Source organism: Notamacropus eugenii, chromosome 5, assembly GCF_028372415.1.
Source record: "Notamacropus eugenii isolate mMacEug1 chromosome 5, mMacEug1.pri_v2, whole genome shotgun sequence".
Lineage (NCBI taxonomy): Eukaryota > Metazoa > Chordata > Mammalia > Diprotodontia > Macropodidae > Notamacropus > Notamacropus eugenii.
In genome coordinates this window covers 7,549,789-7,571,668 of record NC_092876.1, presented here as the reverse complement: position 1 = coordinate 7,571,668, position 21,880 = coordinate 7,549,789, and the positions used below count along the sequence as shown (strand labels likewise).

The 21,880-nt window shown below is 46.0% G+C and overlaps 1 protein-coding gene across 3 annotated transcripts in view; it reads right to left on the bottom strand.

The window, feature by feature from the left end:
• The window catches only part of LOC140508244 (uncharacterized), a 34,632-nt gene extending 13,130 nt beyond the window's left edge, over positions 1 to 21,502 (bottom strand). The window contains exons 1-3 of one of the 3 annotated variants that reach the window (XM_072616041.1): positions 21,415 to 21,502; positions 16,196 to 16,402; positions 13,565 to 13,656 (exon numbers count right to left, since the gene is read on the bottom strand). In XM_072616041.1, the coding sequence (XP_072472142.1) occupies positions 13,565 to 13,656; positions 16,196 to 16,229 (126 nt within the window). In that variant the 5' untranslated portion in view covers positions 16,230 to 16,402; positions 21,415 to 21,502. Of the gene's footprint in view, positions 1 to 13,564; positions 13,657 to 16,195; positions 16,403 to 19,505; positions 20,372 to 21,414 lie in introns of those variants that run through there. The other 2 variants (XM_072616043.1, XM_072616042.1) reach the window with 2 other exon arrangements.
• Between the last annotated feature and the right edge of the window lie 378 nt (positions 21,503 to 21,880).

The window sequence follows — 21,880 nt, the reverse complement described above, 5'->3', positions numbered from 1 at the left end:
GAATTATAAATATATATAAATTGACTTAAGTTGCACTTAACATGTGCACCAGGAACCCTCACACTTTTAGACTCAATTTTGTTCTGTCAAGTCAAACTGTATTCAACAAACATTTATTAAGCGGCCACTGTGTATCACCTCTAGGTAAGCCCATTGTTAAAAATTTCAGGAAAATTTTACACCTCAAAAATACAAATGCTACACCTCTGGGCTTGATTTATTGTTTGGTGGATTAACCAGAGAGCCCACTGTTAAACATTTATCAGCACATCCCAGTATGGTTCTAGAAACATTGGTTCAGTTCAGGAGGGGTCCATTAGAAGGTTCAGGAAGCTGGAGGGATAAAAACAACAATTAATAATAATACCTGGTGTTTAAACAGCCCTTTAAGGTTTGCAGAGCGTGTTACAAGATCCCTGTCCTTGCCAAACACTCCGAGACATGAGAGACATGAAGGCAAACATCCACCACAAACACAAATACCCTTCCCTCAAGGAGCTGCGTTCTACACGAGGGATCTAATGTATAGACAGATAGTACCTGTGGGATATCAAGAAAGGCTTCCTGCTGAGCTGAGCTGGGAATGAACATAAAGGCTTGGAAAAGTGGAGATGAAAAAGATTCCAAACACAGGAAACAGCCATGGAGAGGGGAGCACACTGGAGGAGAGGGGGGCACACTGGAGGAGACAGGGGTAGACTGGAGGAGAGGGTGCACTCTGGGAAATGGCCTGAGACAAATCTGGGAACACGGGCACGGGCAGGCTTGTGGATTGACACAAATGTGCTCCAAGGAACCAACAGGACTCGTGAGCAGAGGAATGGCCATTTAGACCCGGGCATTAGGCAGATCATGCTGGCAATCCTGGAGAGGAGGACTGGAGAGGGAGTAAGGTGCTGGGAGGGGACAAAGGCCTCACTGGGACAGTGATCTGTGACGGAAGGGTGGCATGTCTGAGAAGCAGAATCAAGACCAGACACGGGGGAAGGGGCAGTGAGAGAAAGGAGGAAAAGGTGACTGCAAGGTTGCAGATTTGAGTGAAAGAAAATATAATAATAACAGTTAATAACAACTTCTCTACATTTCTACAGAACTTATTAAGTGCCAGGTGCTGTGCTAAGAACTTTGTAACTGGGATCTCATTTGATCCTCATGATAACCCTCAGAGGGAGTTGCTATTATTATCCCCATTTTACAGTTAAGGAAACGGAGGCAGACAAAGGTTAAATGACTTGTGTAGGGTCACATAGCTAGTGAGTGCCTAAGGTCACATTTGAACTCAGGTCTTGACTCCACCCTTGGCACGCTATCCATTGTACTACTAGCTGCCCAAGGTGATAGGATGGCTTCCAAAGAGGGGAAAGGTTGGGGGCAAGGGCGGTGTGTGGATTGATCAGGGGCATGGAAATGTTAGTTTGAGAAATCAAAAGAACAATTAAGTCAAAATGTTGAGTAGGCACTTGGAGTGTTCAGGAGAGAGGTTAGAGTTGGTGTGTATTTGGATTGAGGAGTCACCTGCATAGACCTGAGAACTGAATCTATGGAACTGGATGAGATCACTGAGATGGTGTGAAGAAAGATGGTGGCCTGGGACCAAGCATGGGGAGAAAGCCACTTTTATGGAGAAGGGAATGCATGGTAATTCAAATATTATTATTATTATTTTTTTGGGGGGGAGAAGGCAAGGCAATTGGGGTTAAGTAACAAGGTCACACAGCTAGTAAATGCCAAGTGTCCTCCTCAAATATTATTTAAAAATAAAAAAATAAAAGGATGTGAATAAAGTTTTGCAGAAACTGAACCAGGAAAATAGTGTAGACCCAGTAACTACAGTAATCTAAATGAAAACATGATAAACAGACTTGAGAATTCCAGTTCTACACAATGTCTAATATTGGATCCACAAAAGTGGCGATAAGAACACTTCTCTCATCTATGTGAAGTGTTGGATTATGGGGACTGATTCTTCCATGTTCTGCCAGTTTGCTACTGGGTTCAGCTGGTTTCTATTGGAGGTGATCCCCAGCCCTGCACAGTTTGTTGGGACAGGTTTGTTTGCTCGTTGTCTCCCAGTTGGACTGGAAGTTCCTTGTTTTGTCCTCCCAGGTCTTAGTACCGCGCCTGGATCCTAGAAGGCGCTTAATGTATGGTTGTTGACTGATTGCTGCACTTAGTTTTTTTCTGCTTATGAAAAAGGCTTTTATGGGATGGTATTATTTGGAAATAACAATGGCATTAAAAACAAAAATATTTTGAAAAGATAATGGATTTTTAAAAATTTCTAATAGATACAATTATTTATTTAAAGTGTCTTCAATGCGGGCAAACTAAGAATAAAGGGATTTTATAATAGATAATTGTAAAGCATTTCATTAGCAAAAGGCCTGGCCCATAGTAAGTGCAATAGCAATTTCCATTTTTCTTGGTTGCTATTACTTTTCCATTCACTCAGTAGACTTCGAGTAACCACGTATTCTCCTCCGCCTAGTCCATATTGAGTCTGTTAAAGGGAATCGACAGTATACAGCGTCAATTCGCATGATTTTTAGTAATGTTCATTTTTACATTCAAGAAAAATTCATAATTTCAAATGATACAGGCAAACCTCTGGAAACGTGACACAGCACGAACCTGCACTTATTTCATTCTCTCTTATCCCACCATCTGGTTTCAGCCCTTTCTTTGATAACTGTCAGAGATGAGTTACCAGATCCGTCCATCTGGAGGGGGGAATGAAGTATGCCCACGTTGACATTTTTCCTTAAAATTAAGTCCTTCATTCTTACATATCATTATTTCTCCAAAACAAAGAACACAGGAAAGGAATCTATGAGTACCAAGTGGAAATCTACAGGAAGTATAATAGAGGCACAAAGGGAGATTACCAGTTAGGAAATGGCTTTCTACTGTTACATACTAATGTGGATTGGACCAATGCAGATCACCAGTCCTCATTCTTTGACAATCAGTCAAACAAAAGGTCGGTAGACCCTCAGTAAATAGGAGGTTGAAACAATCTATCTCAGCTGACTTTTTCATAGGCTTGCTCAGCTCTTTGAATGAAGTAACTGAATTTCTCGGACTGGTTGGCTATTTAAACAACACGGGAACACGCAGTCCAAGGGAAGTAACAGTTACTTTTTTATATGGCTGTCCTTTGTTCTTGAAGAAAACAAAATGACATGTTAGAGTCAAGTTTCAATGTGTCAGCCTGTGGCTGATCAGACCAACGTGAGCTCGGAATGCTCTACACAGATTAGGCACAAATAATCCGAGTGAACATGTGGGGAGGATTCTCTAATTCTGCGCATCTCGCATTTCTTTTGCGCTGCTTCCGTTCAGCTTTGCTCACAGAGCACACACTCTCTCTGACAAGGCCACACCATACTTTTACTCGTCTATTAATAATTGAAGAAGCTTTATCTGTAAACACAGAAAAGTGATTAGGAATGGAAAATTATGGCTCTAGAAGCACATCTACGAATAATTTTAAAGAATTTAAACAGTAACCTTTACATTGGGGGCTTATAACCAGAAAGATCCTTCCCAGGATCTATGCTATTTGAGTTATGTTAAAAAGGAATATCGTGCAGCAGTGTGGGACCACAGAAACAAAAAGCTAGAATAATTTACTTTTATTGACCCAATTCACAAGATTGAAATTAGCGAATAAGACAATATATTTTCAAATGGTCAAAAAATTAATTAGTAAGACTCCATATATGTTTGAATTGACTATCTATACAATGCTAAAACATGAACATTAGCAGAAAAAGCCTCATGTTCAAGTGTCCCATAGGTGTGCCCACAGCCCCTAACGGATTTACCCTGTGGGGCTATTCCCCTAATTAAACACACAAAGCCACCACAGATGGCAAATCTGGGTTGTATTCCACTGAAGGCTCCACTCTCTGGTGACTTATTATGCATCTCTTTTAATTGTCAACTTTGTCGAACTCTTTTTGGCTTCTGGAAATAAGTGGGTTTTAAACTGGCAGCCGGGTGGTAGAGAGGACACAGGGCTGGAGCTGAACTTAGAAATCCATTCATTCAAATCCAGCCACGGGCACTTACTAGCTCTGTGACCCTTGGCAAGTGACTTAAGGCCTATCAGGCTCAGATTCCTCACCTGAAAAATGTGAATAATATTCCCACCTAGCTCCAAGGATTGTTGTGAGCATAAGACAATATTTGTAAAGCACTTTGCAAACCTTAAATTGCTATATGAATGCTAGCTATTATTGGGGCAACCAGGTGGTACAATGGATAGAGCACAGAACCTGGAGGAAGGAAGACAAGAGTTTGAGCCAAGTCTCAGACACGTTATGTGTGTCACCCTGGGCAAGTCACCTAGTCTCTGTGTCTCAGTTTCCTGAAGTGTAAAACTGGAGATGCTAACAATAGTACTTACCCCACAGAATTGTTTGAAGAACCAAACTGAGTTAATGTATGATTTACAAATCTTAAAACACTATATAATTGCTAAGTATTATTAGTAGTAACCAATTGGTTAACACCTTTTTTGAAAGCTTGGAATAAGTGTTTAGCAATTAGGTAGCTTAGGGAGTTTCTACCTCAGGCCTGAAAAGCAGGAGGCTCTATGGGGTAGAGTTGTATTACATGACATCTATGTTGTTACAATTCCAAACTGCCAAATCTGTAAGCATGGCCCCTTTAAAAAGTGGTTTCATACATATCTGTACTTATACTCCACTACGAAGACAATGAAGCCCCTCTGACCGCAATAAAGTTGTATTTGGAAAAAGCACCGATTCATTTCTTCTGAGAAGGCCACGATAAGCATGTGCTTGCTCATTTGCATGGTTAAAGTACAGTCTGCAAACCAGGTTTATCTTTTTCTGAATGCCTAGTACTGAGATGGGTGAGGGCAGATGTAGAAAGAGGCCCCTGAACCCCCCTCTTGAAAGAAACCCAGAAAGGAAAAGTCCTAGGAAGGTCATATAGAAAATCCCATGTCAAAGAAAAAAATACTCCAAGTATTCAGCAAGACGCAGTTCAAGTACTAAAGGACCTCAACCAGGATCACACAAGACTCGGCAACTTCTTTTTTCAAATGAGAGGAGATCTTGAAGCAGACCATTCCAAAAGGAAAAAGATATAGGCTTTACAATAACTTACCCTACAAAGCTGAGTACAAAAGAAAAAATGGATCTATGATGGAAGGTCCAGAACTGAGTATGAAATTTGAAATAAAAATATAAAAGCCAAGAAAAACACCAAAAGCTAAATTTATTCGAGCATTTGGAGGGAGATATTTATGGGGAGACAAGATCAAACATCCTTTCACAACCTAAATATCTGGAAAGAGTATTGAGGGAGTTAAATAAGAAAAACAGGAATAGGGGTGTTTTGGGACTTGATGGAGGGGAAGAAAAGGGAGAGTAAAAGAAATACTCTAATACAGAAAGGAGGAAAAAGGGGGGGAACTATCCATTTCTCAGTTCTCCTCGTGGAGTTCATGAGGAGAATATACAATATGAAGGCACAGATAGAAGGAGGGGGCATCAGATGGGACTCACTCTCATATAAAATGGACAAAGGAGGACACACACAGACACAAACAGTATGGTGAAGAAAGCCACTGAATGCAACAAGGGATCAAGGGGGGATGAGGGAAGAAGGGCTTGAAAGCAATGATAATACTGGGCTGGGAAAAGTCACAAGCAAAACAAACTTCCTGATCTTGAAGTTGAGATTAACAGAAAAAAAATTCAAGTTTGGGGAGGGTGGGATTTGCTGATGTCTAAAACTGGGAAATGGACAAAAGAAGAGACATCTATCACCAGCCTTTCTGGGGAGGTCAAGGCAATGAGAAACAGTTACCAGACTGAGAGAAACAATAAACCATGTTACCAACAAGCAATGACAGTAACCAAGGGTAACCCTGATTTAAGTTCAGTTACAAAGCACTGTGATAGGTGAAGAAAGATAATGAGGGAGATTATCATCCTACAAAATAATCAGAAAACAATTCTGCTGAGAGCCAGGAATGAGACCTCTGGAAATGTGTTCCCCTCCATAGAAACAGAAAAATCCCTGCATTTAGAGTCTAAGCCTTCCGTACCCCCAAATACCACATACGGAGGTAGTAATGGCATCTAAGAAGATAAGTCAAGAAGACTGACTGGAGCTCAGTAAAAATAGAAGAAACTGTTGCAGCATCAGCATAGTTTTAAAGGCCCTTAGAGTCAATTTTTAAGATTTTTTCAGATGGAAGGAATCCAATTGGTAATGGTATCACCATTAGAAGATGACTGAAAAACCAACATTATGGTTCTACATCTCACCTCCATAAAAGCGAGGGGGCTCGATTTGGCAGCCTCGATGGTCCTTTCCAGCTCTCAATCTAATATTCAGGCATCAGAGCTGTTGTTGGTGAAAATATGTGAAGGCTTATGTGGGATTTCATAGAGCATCTTCTAAAGTAGACTGAATCCTCAAAGTTAAAGCAACTGATAAGCCACGTAGAACAGTGATGTCAAATTCGGTGGCAGTATATCGACTTAGAAACTCACATATTGACAGTATCAAGGTTTTGTTGTATTTTTGTCTTGTTAAATGTTTCCCAGTTCCATTTTATCTGGTTCAGCAATGGCTGCCAGTTTGACACTGGTGTAGAACATATAAGAGCCTTAAATGAATGAATGGTTATGGGGTAGAAGGACCTACAGAGACAAGTTAGGTGATGCTACATCACCAGGTGACAAAAGTCTGGAGTCACAGAAACTCTAAAAAAAGTGAAGGCAAAAAAAGTATTTAACTGCGTACAGTGTGCTAAATATTGTGCTAAGACTGGGAGATACCAATACAAAAACAAGTCCCTGTAATACCTGTAAGCTGGCGTTCTAAATGCTAGTGCACATGATAACACACAGACAGTGGTGGCCAGGCAGGAGGAGCTGATCCAGAAGTTTCCAAGGACAGCATGTAAGGCCAAACGGGAGTAGACTGCTAACTAGGACCAATGGCAGAGATGATTTGATTATGGTTTATTCCTCCAGAACTGAAGGGGAAGCAGGTGGGGTGGGAAGGAAAGGGTTGCCATTCAATGATGAGCCTGTGCAGGAGATGGCCAGAGTTGGGAATGAAATGAAGTATAGCTAGGGCTTTTCCTATAATAGTCAGGGGGAAGCCGGTACTAATTAAGAGAGCAGGGCTCCAGGGTTTGCATTTCTCCTTCTGCATCTTTTTGTTAATTAAAAATAAGCATTTGGTTCAATAGAGTAAAAACCCTTAAAGGAACACCTCAAAGACAGCGTCTCTTGTTTGTCCTTCATTTTCGAAGAGGATCACGACATCATGGAGGTGACACCATGACATGCAAGTGAATTGGATTTAAGTGAGGAAGGACAGTACAAAGTGACAGCCTCACTTTCTCCTCCAGAGCCAACTGGGTCCAGTGGCAAGATATAGATCTTGACGAGTGGAAAAGGCCCTGGATGCAGTGAGAGACCTTGATCTTTTTAAGCTAAAATTCTCCCCAGGTATTAGTTTGACTGAGGCAATGTCCATTCAATGATTAAGGTTAGGTAAGAAATGAGGCAGAGAAAGACCTAACCAAAAAAGAAAGGAAAAATCAGCCTGAGAGGGGAGAACTGTCAGCATTTCTGGCCAAAGCAAACAATTTCTATTTACATTCACCTTGAGTCAAGCAAGGCCCAACAATGACTCAGTGGGGCATGGGACCTACTGTTGGCCAATCAATTTTTGTTAATTAAAGATAAACATTTTTTCAATATAGTAAAAAAAATATAGTAAAGGAATACCTCAAAGACAAGGTCTCTTACGTGCAGTTAAGATCATACAACATTCCATGACTTCTGTGCCCATGAAGACAACTGTTCAGTGACCTGAGTATCCGTTATAATGAAACTTAAACACAAAGAGACAGGTGTTCATACATGTCACCAGTGTCAGCAGAGAAAAGCTACTTCCTCTGGATGTCCAGATCCTCCAGAGGCTACTCTCTGCGTAAAGGAGGAGCTGACTGCATGGAGGTCTGGCAGGTTGGTGTGGCTGGCCACAGAAATAAACAAATCGGATAACGAATGTACATTGTCCATAGAAAAAACTACCCAATGGAGTCGAAGACGGAACCCAACTACTTTTGATGTATAAAGAACACATAACAATATACAGAGTTCATGGGATGAGCTGAAATGAAACTGATGAAGTTTCTTCAGTTGAATCCAAAGTGAGAGCTGTGTTCATGACTCTAGACAAGCCAATAGTACAAACGAACACTCTGGAGAGAAACAAGGAGGGAAGCTGGAGGTGTGGAGGCATCACAGATAATGAAAAGACAAAAAAGACAATGCTAGGTCCACGGGCACTGAAAAATATATATACATTTTTTTGTTTAGACTGGTGATTTCTTTGTGCAGGGAATTCCTACCGTAAAAGCTCCATCCACTAACATCGGAAATTCACCTTTAACTTACAGGACTGATGCACTGGAGCATGGAAAGCATAAGACATGTGCCCATGTTCACCTAGACATTATGTGTCAGAGCACGTGAACTCAGGCTGTGCTGTCCCCTAGGCTCACCCTCGATCTACTCTCAAATTCTGTTTCAATAAAGAAAAAATACATAAAAGATGGAGACCAAATTACAACAGGCAAATGAGCAGCTCAAAGAACAGGTCACAGAATGAATAATTATCTTAGAGAAAAGAACAGTGAGGCTACATACCAAAATTTACGGGAGGTATCTGAAGCAGTTGCTAGAGGAAAATTGACAGCTTTGAGCAAAAGACAAATGGAGGACAATGAACAGAACGGCAGTTCAAAGAGAACACGTTGACCATCGCAAAATAGATATAAAAGAAGAAATTTGGAAGCTTGAAGAAATAAAATTGAAAACCAAAGGCTGTTGAACGGATAAACAAAAAGAGCTGGGTTTTTTTTAAGACTAACAAAATCAATAAGCCATTAGCTAATGTAATTAATGAAAAAAAGAGAAAATCAAATTACCCAGGTTAAAAAAATGATGAGAAGGAATTCATCATGAAAGGAGAAGAAGTGAAGGTTACCAGAAATGACTCCATCCCATTACAAGCTAACAAAACAGAATTTCTGAAAAATACTTCAGACATCTAGATGAACAATTCAGGAAACAGAGAAGGTTAAAGTTCATCTCCCAAAGAGCTGTCAGCAGGCGGAAAGGCTGAACGTGGGCACCCCAGGGAAACAAAAACCCCAAGCTCTCCAACCAAACATTTAAGTTCAACCCCTATGCTAGAGAAACTGCTTGCAGAAATATATAGAGAGAAATCCCTCTAGCAAACTCATTGTATGACACAAATGTGAACCTCACCCACGGAACGTTAGAGAATGGGAATTATAGACCGACATCACTAACGTATATTGGTGTAAAACGATGCTGCAAGAGATCTGAAAATGATTTATTTTATAACATGCCTATAAGGATGTTCCATTAATATAACTAACGGCATTAATAAGAAAGGCAAAAGTCCCGATGTTATCAATAGCAGCAGGAAAAGCCTTTGAGAAAATGCGGTACTGATTTATGCTTTTAAAAAGTGCTTAGAAAGCAGAGCAATGAAAGGTCTTTCTTTAAGACCCAGCACGATTTATAATACAGAAAAATCTTCTGGAGGGAAGCCCCTCCCCCACTTCCTAAAGGATGTCAAATACAATTCAGTTTAAACAAAATTTCCCAGTGTATTTATCAGGCACCTACTATGCACAAGGCCCTGTTTTCAGGCCCTTGGTAAACAAGGACAAAAAGGAACCAGGACCTGTCCTTCAAGATCTAACATTCTACTGGGAGAACAGAATGTGTACCGATCAGTTATGCAAAAAATATACAAAATCACAACAAGTGACCGGCCAACAACTGTTATTAAGCACCTACCTCATGCTTGGCACAGCACTAGGCCCTAGAATACAAAGAGAAAAACCAAACAGTTCTTCCCTAAAAGCCGGTTGGGATCTGGGCAGACAAGCTACACTCATTGCACATCTTACCAAGTCAATACATGGTAGCCTGAAGGGCTTGGGGCTGGGCCCTGTAGGGGGTTAGGGAAAGTCTGATAGGGAGAATGTCCTTGAGCTGCGCTTGGAAGGAGGCAAGGGAGAAGGGAAACACACTGCAGACATGGAGGATAGAATATGTGAGGCCGGAGGTGGGAGGTCAGCAGCCCAGTGAGGCCAGAGTTTGGGATGACAACCAGTCAAGGAAGCGTGCATTTTCTAAGCAAACGAGGGGAACTGGGCTAACCCCCTGGGATACAAAGAAATGGGACAACACACACCCCAGCTCTCCAGAGCTCATGGTGGGGTATGGTAATATGTAACCAGTCTAGAAGGCAGGCTGGACCAGCCTGGATTGTGAAGGCCCTCACGTGCCTGACCAAGGGGTTTACAGGTGACCCGAGAGACACTAGAAATCTCCTGGGGCTTCTGGACCAGGGACGGGACATGATCTGATCTGGCAGCTATGTAGAGCATGGACTAGGGAAAGAGGCAGGGAGATCCATGAAAAGGCTGGGAAGGAGGCAGGAAAATCCTTCAGGAGGCTGGGGAGGAGGTAACAAAGGCCTGGAGCAGGTCGGGGCCTGTGTGAGCAGAGAGATGTTGTGAAAAGAGAATTGACAACATTTGGTAACTAACTTGGTAACATAAATGTAGGATGAGGTTGAGTGAAAAGACAGTAATTCTAAGGCTGTCAACCTGGTGATTGGAAGGTTGGTTCTACAAACTACCAGTGACTTTCAGTGTTGAGAATTCTTTGTACAAGAACTCTGCCCACTGACACAGATCCCAAACCACCTATGACATCACAGTAGATATTTACTGGTATTTACTGTCTGCAGAACATGGAGATTAATTGACCTGCCTGGAGAGTCTGGGAAATTACTGGTGAAAAGGGAGAGAGTGACAAAGGGAAGGAAGAAAGGAAGGGAAGAGGGGGCAGGAAGGAAAGGATTTTTTAAGTATCTATTACATGGTAGGGACTATCTTTAGATAAATTCTTTACAACTATCATCTCATTTGAACCTTATAATAATCCTGAGATTATTTACATTTTACAGTTGAGGAAACTGAGGCAGAGGTTAAGTGACTTGCCCACGGTTACACAGCTAGTAAGTAACTGAGGCTGGATCAGAACTCAGATCTTCCTGACTCCAGGCAAAGCACACAATCCCCTGTGTTCTAGGAAAACTGGAATGTAGGAAAATAGGTTTAAATTAGTACCATATACCACAGCCACCATAAATTCCAAGCAATCTAAATACAAAAACTTCATGCTGTTAAACAGAGAAAGAAGGACAGCTATATCTGTCACCAACACAGCACAGATGGTGGAAGACCCTGTATCCAGAAGTGGAATGGAGATCATAAATGACAAAGCATCAACAAAGTGGCCTTCCTTAATGGGGCCTCACAGAATGACTGACTGAGCAAATGGTGCAAGGGTCAGGTCCCTCCATCTGGGACATTTAATATGCCAGGCAAGACTATTTGATAAGGGGCACTGAGTCACAGAGAAAGGGATGCTATCAGCCCCTGGTGGAAGGAGGGGACGGAGGATCTGATTAGTTCTCTGTGTCTGCAGGAAACAGACACTGGCGGCCAGTTGTAATGCTTCTTTGTACTATCAATCAAGAAACATTTACTAAGCACCTATTAAGTGCCAGGCACTATAGGTGCACTTGTGAGGCAAGTACAGTGAATGATCTGAGGGTAGCTCTGCTTCTCCAAGACTTTGCCAACAGAGAGTGAGCCCTGGCTGGTCCCCCTGAACTGAAACAGCTTGAGGATGCAAATGCCCATGGGCTCTATGGATGTGGAATATTGGGACCTGTGGAGTCAAGCTAGGAGTCACTCCTCACCAGCAGGCAATAAAAGGTTGGAGCCACAAGAACTCCAAAAAACTAAGGCCAAAAACAAGACCCAAATGTATACACTTGTATATACATATTCACACACATTTTTAAATGGAAAAAAAATGGGATACTTGGACCACATGTTCAGAGGGAAATAAATAGAAGAAATTGCACCACGAAAAGGTTGATGTGTTTGATGGAGACAAGAAGATCTGGGTTCGAATTCCACTGCAGATTTTTACTAGCTACATAATCCTCGGCAACTCTTAACTGCTTTATGCACCAGTTTCTTCGTTGGTAAAATGGGTGTGAGAATAGTGCCCATCTCACAGCACTGTTGGAAAGGTCAAATGAGATAAGATGTTACTACAGCTGAAATTTCCCAACAGAAGTTGCAAACCGGAGTGCTAGACTGTTACAGAACTTCCAAGAGTCTGCCCAAGAAAGATTCCTATAACTAAGTGCCTTCCACAATGTCCTCAGATAAAAGCAACTAAAATATTATTTCTCATTTTGACAGATGAGGAAAGCAAGGCTCTGAAGCCCCTTGGGGGTCACACAGAGAATGCTCGACTCACAGAATTTATAGATTGAGAGAACAGAATGAGAGAAAATGTCAGAATGGAGAAAAGTGTCCATTGAATGAATAGTGAAACAGTATGGATGGTTAGTTCACGAAAAAGTAAAAACAAACAGCAAACACTGAGAAATGTTCAGCTTCTCCATAATTAGAAAAATGGAAAGGAACACAACTACTAAGAAGTATCTACCATCTTGTAGACAGCAAAATGCTGAAAGTATATAAAAATGATCAAATCAAAAGTTGGAAGGATTATAGGGAAATAGGTACACTCATACACAGCTGGTAGCATTGCAAACTGGTACAAACTACTCTGCTGGAGAATAGAGCTGGCAAAGGTCAACGCAAATCATAAAACTGGTTATACTCTTAGACATGGTAGCCTACTACTAGGGATAAATCAAGGAAATAATTTAGAAGAGGGAAAAGGAGTGATGTGAACAAATATGTTTATAGCTATACGATATGTAATTATTAAAACTGGAAACAACCCAAATGCAGGGCAGCCCATGGTAGATTAACACAAGAGAACCAATGAGTAGAATACATAAGAGAACCTTGTAGACTGTGGAAAAGTCCATATGCAACAGTGGAAAGGGAAGGAACGTTGAGGGAGGGTTCTAGGCAAACAGAGGGCTTCAATTTCTAGAGTACTAGGTTTAGTGAAAGAAGTCAGGAGATTGAGGTCCTAGAACCAGTTCTACCACTGGTATCCTGGAACAAATTACTGCACCCACCGGGACCTCACTTTCTCCATGTGTCAAATGAGACCAGATGATCTCGAAGGTTCCTTCCAGCTGTAATGAATTATCAATCTGTGATGTTTCTAGTGCTAAAGCTCTAGGAGAGAATCTGGGTTCAAATCCCATCTCTGATGGTAACACCTCGTGAGACCTTGGAAAGTCACTGAAACTTTCTGTGCCTTCTCACAGAGAGAACTGGACAAGACAGACTCCAAGCTCCCTCCCAGAGCTGGACTGAGAATCCTGTGAAATCTGCTCATTCAACACCAGACCCCAGGGCCTGGAAGAGGCTTTGGTTGGGCAAAGATGATATAGGCCACAGAAAGAGAGCACGCCCTCTGTCAGAAGAAAAAGAAACCCAACTCACCTTAGCCTGGGCTGTCCAGAATCTAGAGGTTAGCTCCTCCTTTTCTTCTTGTCTCCATCCTCCACACCTTTGTAGCTGGCCTTTCGTATCTGCTGGGCCGAGATAACAAATATGAGAAAGTTGACTGGGACACTGAGAGGAAGACCAGTTCGCAGCAGGTCACACGGCCGGCATGTGGCAGAGGGCAGGGTTTGTAGTCAGGCCTTTGGGTCCTCTACACTGGGTCAAGTTGCTTCTGGGAGAAACAAATAGGAGAGGGGAGGGAGGAAGGAGTCCTAAGAGGTAGACATCTCTCATTGAGTTCTGGTCTTCTGTGTAAATGCTAGAAACTAGGCTGTGTCCTGTTTCATGTCCTCCCCGTGTTGGCTGATGTTTTGTGGGAAGTGGGCTGAGGCCTTGGACCTTCCGGGTCCACCTGCCTCAGAGAGGGGGTCTTCTGAAGACCAGAGGAGGTGAGACAATGCCTCCAGCACCAGGAGCCTAGAACTGTCAGGCCTCTGAGATTTGGGGCACAACTTTCTAGACAGGATCTCATCATTATAATTATATTATAACCCCCAGTTTGCAGAAGTTGATTGCCTGGAACCACCAGGGCAGGGCGGCAGAAATCTCAGGAGGGGAGGGGGTAATGGTTAGGAAGAAAAGGGGAAGGGATAAACATTTATATAGTGCCTACTGCGTGCCAAGCACTGTGTTGCACACTTTACAATCATTTCAATTGGTCCTCACAACCATCCTGGGAGGTTGGTCTTGTTATTATTTTACAGCTGAGAAAACTGAGACAAACAGGGCTTAAGTGGCCTTCTCAACAAGTGGCCCTTCCCACAGTCACAGCTGCTAAATATCTGAGGCCAGATTTAAACTCAGGTCTTTGTGACTCTGGGCCTGGTCAGACTATGGAGCCCAATGGCCAGCTCAGCCATTACTGGAGTGACTGGGCTACACTGAACAGTCAGTGGAGAACAATGCCTCCTCAGCCTGGATTCAGAGGGCTGGAAGCATGGCTGGAAGGGGAGGGTGTGACACATGAGGGGCTGCTATGTGATACAGTGGATGGAGTGTCTGGTATGGAATCAGAAGTCCTATCTCAGATACTTACTAGCCACGTGACCCTGGACAAGTTGCTTTACCTCTGTCTGCGATTGTCTGCTTCAGTTTCACTACATGTAAAATGGGAAAATAACAGCACCTACCTCCCAGGGATCAAATGTTTGCTCTGCAAACCTTAATGTGCCATTATAATGCCAGCTATTACAGTTATGGTTGCCATCATCATCCCAACTCACTGATCTCAGCACTCAAGGAAGACAGGAGACATTGCTTTCTCCTAGTCTCTGGGGCAGCCATGGCATGAAGGAGAGAATGCTAGAGCTGAAGTCAGGAAGACCTGGGTTCACATTCTCCCTCAGACACTTCCTGGCTACATGGCCTACCTGTGCCTCAGTCTCCCTTGGAAAATGAGGGTGTAAGACACAATGGGCTTGAAGATCCCTTTGAGCTCAGCTCCTCCGATCCAAACTTCCCTTATCCTTTGCAAACCTTATGAAACTCTCCAAAGGCTGGCTATTATCAGTGGGCAGAGGCAGGATGTTCCCCAGAAAGACTGGGTTCAAGTCCAGCACCTGCTGGCTGGGTGACCCTGAGCATTTGGTCACTTAATTTCTCAGTGCCTTGGGCAGCTCTCTAAGACCCTAGGTGGCAAAAGAAGTGCAGATTTGCACTGGGAGAGGTCATTTCCATATTGGGAGTTCCCAGCACTACATCATGGGCACAGACCAAAGGGACAAACCATTACCCCAAGGTATGGAGTACATACAGCGTACAGGTACATGCTGTAAGGAAGGAGAAAGGGGGGGGGCTGTCTCCTTGTATCACTTCTCCATGTCAGTATGATCAGGAGGATGCTGATAAATGATTTTTTTCCTTTCCATTAACTAATTAACAACTCATTTTCCTGTAGAGGTGAACTTCAAACCCAGCCCTGGAGGAGAGAGGGGAGACAAAAGGGGGCTCACGAGGGGGCCTCCAATTAGCAGGAATCCCCAGGCAGCATAGATCCTCACCAGCTGGGCCCACCAACATCTGCTGGGCCAAGATCCTGGTAAACTTGCATGGGAAAACCACCCTCGAGTCTGGAGGGTATCAGGTGTTCCAATAACTTTTCTCTCCCCAGAGCTTCCAAGTAAAAAGTTCCTTTGGAAAAAGTGCCACCTTGTCTCAGAGAAGCTAAGAAAAAAGGCATCCATCTACACCTGCAGCAGGCCAAGGAGGGACATCTTGTGTCCTTCGATTCCAGAGCGGTGGCTGCCAGGAGACTGAATCAGCAAAGCTGGGGCAAAACACTGTGTACTTGGTGGTGGTGGGAAGGGGATGATGGAGAGAGGAAGGACACAGAAGCTGGGGGGCTGTAGGGCTGAGCCTTTCTCCCACATACCTCTAATGTGCCCCCCATCCCAACCTCCACTGGGGATCAGAGGATCATATATTTAGAACCAGCAAGGATCAGTGACTCCAGCGCTTGAGTGCCTGTGATGGACAAGGGAATTTGAGCGATGCCTCAAATCCCACAGTTAGAAAAGTGGCAGAGCCACACCCCTGGCCCACCCCACCAGTCCCCCTCTGAGATCTCACCTCTCTCTTCGAGCACTGGAGCCCAGGTTTCCATGGCCACTTTAGGCTGTTCTTGGAGTCTTCTGACCTCACCCAAGTCCAATATTGCCAGGCAGGACAGTCAGGTGGGGCTGTCCTTCAGCTCCTCTGAAAGGTCAAAGGTCAGCTGTGTCTCCTCCAAGGACTCATTTTTGCTCTGCAGAAGGATCCTCCCTAGCAGAACTGGACCTGTGGGATTAAGAGGAAGGCCATTTTAGTTTGACCCTTGGCACCCTTGGGGCTCAGCTCAGACCCCATTCCAGGAAGGGAGCCTTTCTTAGATATACTAGGCTCAGGCCCAGAGACTCCACCAAAGGTTTCTAGGGAAAGAGCTGAAACCAGAAAAAATTAGCAGGAAGGGCTCAGATGTCCTGGTCCTACATTCCAACACCAGGGCTCTCTGGAGATGCCCAGACATCATACAAAAGCCCATACATTCATGATGAATACATTTAGATGTAGAGGCAGCTGGGTGGTGCAGTGGATAGATCACTGGACCTGGAGGCAGTAAGACATGAGTTCAAATCCATCCTCAGGCCCTTACTACTTGTGTGAACCTGGGTAGGTCACTTAATCTCTCTTTGCCTCAGTTTCCTCATCTGTAAAATGGGGATAATAACGATTCCTCCCAGGGATGTTGTGTGGACCAGATGAAATAATATTTGTAAGGCACTTTGCAAACCTCTATGACTCATGATCATCACTCTGTGTAATTATTTCTGTCACATTCTCTGGGGGATTTGCCTTCAAGGAGCTTAACAAGAGCAGGCTAAGGGTGGCTTCCTACAGGCTCCTCAAGCTTAGGTGGGACTCCAGTAACCAAAACAAATGAGGAAGTCCACATGAAGCACATATAAATGTGGCTGAGCTGAGGCTAAGGGCCTGAAGCAGGAAAATCAAAAGAGAGAAAAGCAGCAGGAAAGGGAGAGATGTGGGGGAGAAGAATGGAGAGAAACAGGGGAAAGACAGAGAAGATAAAAGAGAGGATGGGAGGAAGCCCCCCCCCCCCCCCCCCCCCCCCCCCCCCCGGTGGATGAAGCATGGTCCTAGAAGCAGAAGACTTGGGCCTGAGGCCTGGGAGCTCCAGGCAGCACACAGGTGCAATGAATAAGGGGAATCAGAGAGCCCTTCACCTGGCTTCCCTCTCAGCTCCTTGGCATCCTTCCTTTTCCTCCAGACCTCCCATAACTTCTCAGATCCCATCTTTCCCCTACTCCTGGGCCCCCCAAGGCCCTCTTCTCGACATTTTGTCCCACCCACTGCCTCAGCTCTCTCACGAATCCACATCCACTCACTCCCCACTCCTTGGGACCTCTGGATTCCCCTGCCTAAATCCTAACCTCATCTGAAGGACTCATTTTAAGCTTCACAACCACCCTAGGGAAGTAGTATTACAAAGGAGGCAACCCTAGGTCAAAGAGATTTTCAGTGGTTGGCCTAGGGTCATACTTAACAGCTAGACAGGCCCACAACTCCAGTCTCCTGATTGCTCAAAGCAAAGGCTCCTCCAACAACAGATGCCCAGACCTTCCTGAACTCTCCCACCAGCAGAATGTACCAGGGGATCCTGCTTAACTAAATCCCCTAATCCTCTGGAAAAAATTACTGGATTTGCCCCAATTCAGACTGAATGCAGGTTGCAAATTTAACCTTTTAACCTGGTAACTGTATACAAGGTTTGGGGGACAGGATCGATTTATCAGGGGCTCCCTGATAAATGCCCCTACACCAATAGGCCCCACACAGACAACAGCACCACCCAGGGCCATGACAGAGGATCAAAGCTGTTCCCTTTCTGTCTATCCCTTGAAAAAAAATTAATGCAGCAGAGACTGGGAGGAATAAATAATTAATCAAGATGCCATATTCTCATTTAATGGGCTTTTTATTGCCCCCAATCTAGTGAATGCACAGTGCTATGGTCAGACAGGCTAAATAGTTCCTGGAATGGGATTTGATACAGCCAGAGACACAGGCTATCATGGAAAATAATTTTACATATATATGTAAATGCAGCGACCTTTCCCTGCACATATATTTATGGTTGTTCATTCATGTTGGACCCTTTGTGACCTTATTTGGGGTTTTCTTAGCAAAGATACTGGAAGGGTTTGCCATTTTCTTCTCCAGCTCATTTTACAGCAGAGGAAACTGAGGCAAACTCAGGTCCAGCACTCTATCCATTACACCACCTACCAACTTCATGTATGTGTATGGGGTAAAGGAGCTAGATGGTGTGTGTTCATCTTTCGTTGCCAAAGAAGACCATGCCATCAGAGAAATAATGACATGACTTGCACTTGACTTTGTTTTGAGTGAGGGAGGGCTGTGCAGGTCACCAGCCTCACTTCTCCTCCACAGCCATCTGGAGGATACAGGATACAAAGAAAGAAAGAGGATACAAGGTAGGAAACAAATACACGTGTACATGTATGGGAACTGAACTAGGTGGCTTTCAACCCAAGTGTTTTAGGAAAATCAGAGGAGAAGCTTCCTAAAAGCAGGGAAGCGCTTGCAGGGAGACTGGAGAGTTCAGTGGAGGTGGGCCTTCAATGCTACCCACCAGAGGAGTCCATATTTGATGCCGATGGCATGGCTGAAGCCGGGAGTTTTTGGTCCAAGGAGTGGTACCATCATAGGTGTGCCAGTGAAGGGTGGCAGCGGGGGAAAGGATGGATTGGAGAGGGCAGGGAAGACCGTGGAGGGAGAGGGACCAGCCGGGTGGAAGGGCCTCCAGTCCTGTCCCACAATTCCTGCTGTCCTGGGGCCCTGACCTCCAGTCTAGAGGAGGGGGACACGGCAAACCACTCGGGTGTCTTTGCCAAGAAATCCCCAAATGGGGTCACAGAGAGTGGGGCACTGCTAAGCCACTAGACAACAAAAGGGCGAGGGGCAGCAGAGTATAAAGTCCTCAGCGAGCTTACAGGCACCGCTGGGCATCGTGCCCACTTCCCTCCCCCACAGAGAAAGGGGGCTGGGGTCCGGGGGGGGGGGGGTCAGGATTCGGGAGGCGGTGGGGGGGATGTGGGAGCCAGGGAGTCAAGAGGAGAGTGCGGGCTATCTGTGGGATCGCGGAGCCCGGGCCCCCGCAGCCCCCGCAGCCCCCGCAGCCCCCGCAGCCCCCGCAGCCCCCGCAGCCCCCGCAGCCCCCGCAGCCCCCGCAGCCCCCGCGCCTGGGTCCAGAGCAGATCGATCTGATCAATGGCCCTGCAGAGAGCGCGTGCGGCCGCCCCGCCCCCCACGTCCCAGCCCCGCCCCCCGCGCTCCCCATCCCCCACGCCAAGGTGCGCACCTGGACACACCGAGGGGCAGGTGCGCCGACGACGAGGTGCAGGCACCGACCGCAGCACACGCAGACACAACCACGCACGACACAGACGCGGAGAGGCCCCCGGCGACACCAGGAGACACAACAACGCGCAGGAGATAGACGCGGAAAACAGACCTAACAACACCCTGGGGACACAAAGCACAGACGGGGCACACAGACACACGACGGGCACCAACAACACCCAGAGGACACAAAGCCTACAGACACACCACACAGGAGACACAGACACAACACAAGGGAGACACAGAGCACACACGGGGACAGGCACACAAAAACAACACCCAGGAGACACAAAGCACAGACGGGGCACACAGACACACAACGGGCACCAACAACACCCGGGAGACACAAAGCCTACAGACACACCACACAGGAGACACAGACACAACACAAGGGAGACACAGAGCACACACGGGGACAGGCACACAAAAACAACACCCAGGAGACACAAAGCACAGACGGGGCACACAGACACACAACGGGCACCAACAACACCCGGGAGACACAAAGCCTACAGACACACCACACAGGAGACACAGACACAACACAAGGGAGACACAGAGCACACACGGGGACAGGCACACAAAAACAACACCCAGGAGACACAAAGCACAGACGGGGCACACACAGACACACGATGGGCACCAATAACACCCGGGAGACACAAAGCCTACAGACACACCACACAGGAGACACAGACACAACACAAGGGAGACACAGAGCACACACGGGGACAGGCACACAAAAACAACACCCAGGAGACACAAAGCACAGACGGGGCACACAGACACACAACGGGCACCAACAACACCCGGGAGACACAAAGCCTACAGACACACCACACAGGAGACACAGACACAACACAAGGGAGACACAGAGCACACACGGGGACAGGCACACAAAAACAACACCCAGGAGACACAAAGCACAGACGGGGCACACACAGACACACGACGGGCACCAACAACACCCGGGAGACACAAAGCCTACAGACACACCACACAGGAGACACAGACACAACACAAGGGAGACACAGAGCACACACGGGGACAGGCACACAAAAACAACACCCAGGAGACACAAAGCACAGACGGGGCACACACAGACACACGACGGGCACCAACAACACCCGGGAGACACAAAGCACAGACGGGGCACACACAGACACACGACGGGCACCAACAACACCCAGGAGACACAAAGCACAGACGGGGCACACACAGACACAGGACGGGCACCAACAACACCCAGGAGACACAAAGCACAGACGGGGCACACACAGACACACGACGGGCACCAACAACACCCGGGAGACACAAAGCCTACAGACACACCACACAGGAGACACAGACACAACACAAGGGAACCACAGAGCACACACGGGGACAGGCACACAAAAACAACACCCAGGAGACACAAAGCACAGACGGGGCACACACAGACACACAACGGGCACCAACAACACCCGGGAGACACAAAGCCTACAGACACACCACACAGGAGACACAGACACAACACAAGGGAGACACAGAGCACACACGGGGACAGGCACACAAAAACAACACCCAGGAGACACAAAGCACAGACGGGGCACACACAGACACACAACGGGCACCAACAACACCCGGGAGACACAAAGCCTACAGACACACCACACAGGAGACACAAACACAACACAAGGGAGACACAGAGCACACACGGGGACAGGCACACAAAAACAACACCCGGGAGACACAAAGCCTACAGACACACCACACAGGAGACACAGACACAACACAAGGGAACCACAGAGCACACACAGACCCAACAACACACAGGAGACACACAAATGCCACACGGCGCTCCACGCCCCCCTGCAGCGCACACTCACCTTCCAAAGGAGCCTGGGAGCCACCCAAAAACCGACGCCTGAAGGGGACGGACGGCCCTACCCCGCTATGTCCCCGCTTGAGAACTGCGCCTGCCCAGAAGCCGAGGAACTACAAGCCCCAGAATGCACCTGGCCGGACGCCGGGACAGGACGTAAAACATGGGGTGGAACCTTGGCCCTGGGGAGGCGGGACCAGCAGAAGGGCGGCAGATGATTGGTAGAGGCAGGCGATGAGTCTGTTTCTCCAGCCCACCTCCCACACCCAAGTTGGGCTCCAGCGGCTGGGTCCGGCTCCGGCCCAGAGCCTCGGCGCGGAAAGGTCCCACTGCGGCCCGTGACTCCGAGCTGGTGGCCAAGATCTTTATGCCCAGAGCGAGGACTAAAGCCAGGGGCACACTTTTCATTTATCTTCCCGGGTCTGTGGGTCCAGGCGCACGTATTAATCGCCTACTGTGTGTAACGGACT